Source organism: Geospiza fortis, unplaced genomic scaffold (genome assembly GCF_000277835.1).
Source record: "Geospiza fortis unplaced genomic scaffold, GeoFor_1.0 scaffold13, whole genome shotgun sequence".
Classification (NCBI taxonomy): Eukaryota; Metazoa; Chordata; class Aves; order Passeriformes; family Thraupidae; genus Geospiza; species Geospiza fortis.
The window spans coordinates 1,923,867-1,930,190 of record NW_005054384.1 but is presented as its reverse complement, the minus strand read 5'-3'; the positions used below and the strand labels follow the sequence as shown (position 1 = coordinate 1,930,190).

Here is a 6,324-nt window from a genome sequence, read left to right as displayed (position 1 = left end):
CTTAACTTTTGGTAAATCAGTGTTAACTTCTTGGTTTCAAGTTCCAGCCTCTCTTCTTTAGTAGACATGATCCAACTACATCCAACTACTTACCTACTACACTTAAATTGCAATAAAAACCCTCTTTCTTTGGATTAAACCAGTCTCTCTGAATTCTTCCCCATTCCTCCTGTCACCTTTCTGATTGGCAGCCTAACACAACACTGCACCAACATCCACCTCACAACTGTGGGTAGGTAGGAAAGCCCTCCAGTGTTATTTCTTGCAGTACTAAAACTATTGCTCCCATGCAAAAAGCAGAACAAAAATCTTTGATATGTGGAAGCAGCAGTGAGAACTCTCCATCTCCTCTCTGGAACTCTCTATCTCCCTTGTGGGCACAGCTTCTGGGGTAGGAAAGGAAACCAAAGGTGTTGTGCCCTGGCTTCTGCCATTTAAAACTTCTCAATGACCAGCACACTGCATGTAGACTTTTCTGGGTCACTTGAAATCTCCTGCTATTATTTAAGCCAGAGCTACTAAAGAACCCCAAAATAACCAACCAACCAAAAAGAAGCCAAGGAAAAGTCTTTAAAGAATGTATTTCAAATTAACACATCACAGAAAAGATGTAAGCAAAGAGCAAAACTTCCTATCAGAAACATATTTATGACAGTATGACACACAGACTAATTATATATGTACATCTGGATTACTTGATAGCTACATTTGCAAGTGTCATTCATTTTATGCTGAATTTATTCAAAAATGAAAAAAAAAAAATCCTCTACAAAGGGTCTACGCTTCATCCAGACACAAAACCTACATTTGCAGGAACTCCAGCAAAAATAATTACTTAAAATTTTAACCAGTTTCTCCAAAGAATTTAGCACAAATATGTTCTTTCTTTTTAATCTATTCAACTGAAAGAAATGGAGCTGCAATGGTTTAGGTTTTTTAATCCCAAAGTGGATTATACAAACATTTTCATCAAAGATTTTTTTACAACAAGACTAGCATTACTGGTTATATCTTATTATTAAGGTAAGCTCTCTTCAAAGAACTGTATGATTGGAATCTCTTCCTGATACATAGTGACATGCTATTTGCTGGCTGCAGTGTGAAGAGTCAAAATGAAAACAAAAATACAAACAGGCTTTTTTTTAATCTTGTCTTTATTGATTTAGACTTCAGAGCTACAGCCAAAAATAGTGCATCTGTAGAAAATTATCAAACACTCTATCAATACAGCATCATGGCATGTTTAGAATTGTAAGCACTTGACAAATCGCAAAGGGAGCATCCAATCTAGTGTTTGGCAGTGCAACCCATGCACAGGGAATACAGGGAGAAGGATTCTTTTTTTTTCCTCTAAAAAAGAAACACTTCTGTACAGGAACAAAAACCTTTCATTGAAAAGAAGAATTCCAGTTAGGATGGAAGACTCATTGGCTCACTCAAGACATGATGGTACAGTGCTGGGAACTTTGTGTGGAATGTCAAAGGGGACACGGAAGCTACAGCTCTGCTACAGGAGCCACGCTGTCTTCAGGACTCTGTAGGCCATGGAGAAGGTCACTGAGTAGCCAACTGCCCAAGACAAACCTCTTCCAGGCTGGGGAAGAGGGATCAAGTATGCAAAAGTGTGAAAGATCCTAGCCCCTACAAAGATCCTGAAGTGCAGCAGGGCCGTGGAGAGCTCAGGGCCGCTCAGAGCGTACAGCAGTCCAATGCCAACAAACGGGACAATGTTTTCCAGGTCATTCAGGTGGCCTCTGGAGAAAGAAGCAAAGTTATTTTAAAGTGTAGTATTTTGTTGAATAAACCACTTCAAGCCTCATTATTTTTCAATATCTTCAGAGCATGCTACTGTTCAACAACTCTTGGCTTCCTCCGCAGAGGGGACCTGATTCATTACTGAAATGATTTTGGCATGTTCACCTGACATCACTCTGGTCTCTCCTGCTGCACCCCACATTTTTAAGCTTCTGATCTTCTGTATGAAAGGTATTAGTTTTTCCCCAGGATCTTGGTAATACTAAGGAGTTACATGAGGTGTCCGAGTGCACCTGGGTGTGCAAGAATGCAAAGTCAGGGAAAAAAAGAGGTAGCTGTTTTCTTGGAGCCTCTCTCAATTACCATCAATTAACTGGAGGGCTGTGACTGAAGCTATTACAGTTCATGGCCTAGATGATCTATTCTAATCCCATAATCCAGTTTGTGGTGTCCATAAAGAAAATATGAAATAGCCTACATAGGAGCTGCTATGTTCATCAAATGTTCATGAAGTCCCATCATCTTGAAGAAGGTTATTTTTGAACATCTAACAGGTGTGACAGTTATGCTTTTCGTTCATTTTCTTCACTTTGAGCACTAAAATAGCTGAAAAATGTTTGAAATTTTGAAACCATAATTTACTAAAAATGTGTTGAGACTGAACTCATATCTTGAAGTGTTCTTTCACACCCCTTCCTAAGCTTTCTCAGCTCCCTTCACCTCTTTAGATAAATTATACTTCCAGCCCAATTTACTGATTGAAACAATGTCTAAGCTTTACTAATGATGTCAAATTTCAGAGCCAACTGGAATCAGGTCATGGCACTGTCTTGCAGCTGCTTTTAGAATATATTTATAATTACAAGGAAACATAACCCTCCAGATATTTTATTCTCAGTCCTCATAAAAGTAGTCTGAAGAAAGTAATCTTTTTTCTTGAAAAAAAAATCTTTTTCCCCATAAACTGAACACATTTCAATCACTTATACAAAAGAGAAGCCATGCTAAATTTATGTGACATTATCTGCTGCCATGAAGCTTGCAGAAGAAAATATATTAAACTTTCACTAAGAACCACAGTTAGGAGGAAAATATGGATGCTGCAACACCAACACAGTAACTAGAACCAAGCTTACTTACTAGGTCTAGGGATGTCTGAGAAACTCCACAAAACAGGATTTGAAAATTTAGTGTTTTAAAAATCTATTCCATGAAAATTACATGATGGTTGTCATTTCTCTACCACAACAATTTGAGTTAAATGGGTAATAAAGTTAGTCTCAACTTAGCTGCCCTCTTACAATTTACAAAGAGAAAGGAATTAGACCTCATAATAAAAGTTTCCACTTTTATGTAACACCCATGAAATTAAGCAACAGCTTTCCTGAACTACTCAGGGGCAGAAAAGGAAGGAGCAGAACATCTTTACAGCCCACTTAGATAAGGCTCTTCTTTCTTTCTGAAATTTTAATCTACAAGAGGCATACAGAAATATGCTTTGTGAAACAACAGCCATTATTTGCAAGGATGCAGTGTTCTTAAAACAGCACTGGTATATATTTTCAAGGTCTTCCCTAATGGAGGTTTAAATGACAAGAGTTCATTGACATTCAAGCTTTTGGTATAAAAATAAACTCAGCTTCATCAAGGAATAATCCTATAGAAAGCATTCAATTAAAGTTTTCCTTGTTAGTATAGGTGTATCAAACAGCATCCTGAAATTTAGGATTTTGGAAACAGAAAATTTTGCCATGAGCTACATCAACTTGCGGTCATATTTTACAGTGTGCTTACCATTTTGCCAATCAGACACCACCCAAGAGTCAGCTATTATAACCAGACAGAGGCTTATTGTTCTGGGAATGCACATTGACCATTTGAACGTGGAATGGTTTATTTGTTTAAACTAATTAATGTATTAGATTGCTACATAAAGCACCATGAAACACACACAAGCTTGACAGAGAATGAGGTGAAATTAACTCCTTGATTTAATATTATTCTGTTATTTAAAATAACCTTTTCAGGTTCCTATGTATTACCTGCGTACACGTTCAACATCTGGATCAGTCCTCAGGAATTTCTTAGCACTCTCCCCTTTTCCAAATGATGCTGTATCTTCTGGGTTGACAAATGCCTGTTTCAAACATGAGCACACAAGTGACATTAGCAGCCAAAATGTTTTATCCAGTCAAGGCAGCTTGCTGTAAAGGTCACTCTTTTTACCAATGCCTCAATAACCTCACTTAACTTACCCGAAGTTAAAAGCACAGGGAATAATACAATGTTTGCTGCTTTCTTGAGCCCAGCCTGTACACTTGTGTGCTGACAAATTAATGCAATGCAATTTATGCATTTAGATAAAGCCTTCTTGTGAGATGAACAAGCCTGCGGTAACCCCAGTATGCTGGCAGAACACAGGCACGTACAAGGTGGAAACTCTCAAGTCTCTTTTTCACCATTCCTGACAAATTATCTGAAAGTCCTTTTGGATCCCTTCCTTCTGCAGAAGCCTACACAGCAACAGCATCCAACAGCCTTATTCCCATTCTCATTTATGACCAAGGAAGCGTCTCCCTATCCTCTTAGATACAAATTCTTACACTTACATGACCCATTATTATCTCAAAATACTGCAAGACACTACTTGAAAACAACATTTGATTCAGGCACTGCAGACTCAATGTACAGTTGACTTCTCCCTGCTGACACATGTAGTAACATATGCATTCTGTGGACTGCTAAGGCACATACAAGTCAAGAAAATATTTTGATTTTAGGAGAGCTACATGATTGCTTTCCAAGGCAGCCTTGATCCCTTATTTGAGTAATATCCTCAGTCTCAGAATTCTAGAGATGCATTAATATATATAAATAGCTGTGATATCTCTGTATTTCAATATAAATGTCAGTCTGTTCTCTCAGCCGGTATTTCCAAAAGATTACCTTCCTTGTGATCCTGAAGTATGCTGTTATCAGACTCATTAGCATCATCTTTAGAAGAACAATGGCTGTGTAAGTAGCATAAGCCCGGAAGACTTCATTGTCAATTAACTGCGTTGATTTGGCCATTTCTCCCCTTCTCACTGACGACCTCTAAAAAACATTAAAAGTTAGTTAAAAAAAAAAAAAACATCCTTGCAATCCAAAGTTCTGACAACAACATTGTGTTAATAGCCTTGTTTTTTTAGCATCACTGCAATTACAGCATGATTTTGCCACCGTGGAAAGTTTCTTTTTAAGCAATTTTCTACCTTTTTTGTTTTTTCACAATAGCATAATATATCTTAAGATGATAAATTATAATATTTTGCTTCCATTATAAGTGCTTATTAAACTGTCAAAGTACAAACTACCAAAATATTTAATGTAATTGCAGGAACAACACTTAGTCACAGAAATTAGTACTCTTCTGAAATAACACAAGGATTTAGACCAATTTTAGACCAATTCATTTGAATTAGCAAATTTCCCTAAGCAGTTACCAGGATAGGAGGAGTATGTGACAATACTATGAACTATGAAATGTAAAGAGGAAAATTAGTATTGCCTACCCTTTTTTGTGTGTAAAATGACACAATTATAATTGCACTTCAGCTTTCAAACTAACCAGTATCTTCCTACCCAGCAGTAACTTGTGATCAAACCGAGTTGAACATGTATTTTTCCCCTTTGAGACCTTGTTCTTAAAAATTGCTTTTAGCATGACTCACAGGCAAAGATTAAGTTGTAATGACAAAAAGGAGAGGACTACTTCTGCTTTTATCATGGGAGGTTTAAACTAATGAAGTCTCTTTCCAATGAGACCGTGCCAAATCCACAATCCTATGGAGGCAGTACCTTTTATCAACACCAGAAAGTTAAGAGGTGCTGAGGAGTGAATGCAGGTGAAAAAAAAAGCACATCCCCATGCACATTCAATTTTTGCCCTGCACAGACCCAGGCTTTTGCCTCACCAAGTGCTTCAACCATGCATTTAGTGACTAGGAATCCATACAACCAGGATGTCTTAGCTTCACTAGAGAGCGAAATAAATGATTTTTTTTTGTTGTTACAGCTAACTCACTTCCTGTAATATAACTTTAACAATAGTAATAAAAATGTTAATATTCATTTGATTACACTTTAAACAACCTCTCATCTAGCTTTCAGCACAGTCAGCTATTGCCAAACAAGGGGAACTTGATGAGCAAAGAGCACGATGGAAGACTTGCTCTGAAGGTGTGTCCTTGGTGAGGAAGTGGGCAGGATGGAGGTAAGCAGCTGTTTGCTCAGTGAAAACAAAGCTTGCCTTGCCTGGACCTGCTGTGGTGATGGCATTCTTCTCCCTCTTGTATCATTTCTAAAACAGTGCTTGGGTCACTGGGCCCAGCACTGGGCCTGCGGACCCTGGGAAATTAATTCACTGTAACTCTCCCTCCTCTCTCATTACAGTCCAGCTCCCAAGATAAACAGCGACTTGGCAAAGGCTCCTCTCAGAAATTGACAGCAACTGTTCCCATTCACTTTAACAATCTCGTTAACATGTTACAATAGAACTGTCCCGCGAGTCTTAACTTTGTATCACGG

General features: G+C 38.0%; 1 protein-coding gene across 1 annotated transcript; it reads right to left on the bottom strand.

The window, feature by feature from the left end:
* Positions 1-1,136: 1,136 nt before the first annotated feature.
* MGST1 (microsomal glutathione S-transferase 1) lies at positions 1,137-4,851 on the bottom strand. The gene is made up of 3 exons (XM_005425304.3): positions 4,702-4,851; positions 3,798-3,892; positions 1,137-1,754 (listed from the first exon to the last, which is right to left on the bottom strand). The coding sequence occupies exons 1-3, from the start codon at positions 4,825-4,827 to the stop codon at positions 1,508-1,510; spliced, it is 468 nt and encodes a 155-aa protein (XP_005425361.1). The 5' UTR covers positions 4,828-4,851; the 3' UTR covers positions 1,137-1,507.
* Positions 4,852-6,324: the final 1,473 nt, after the last annotated feature.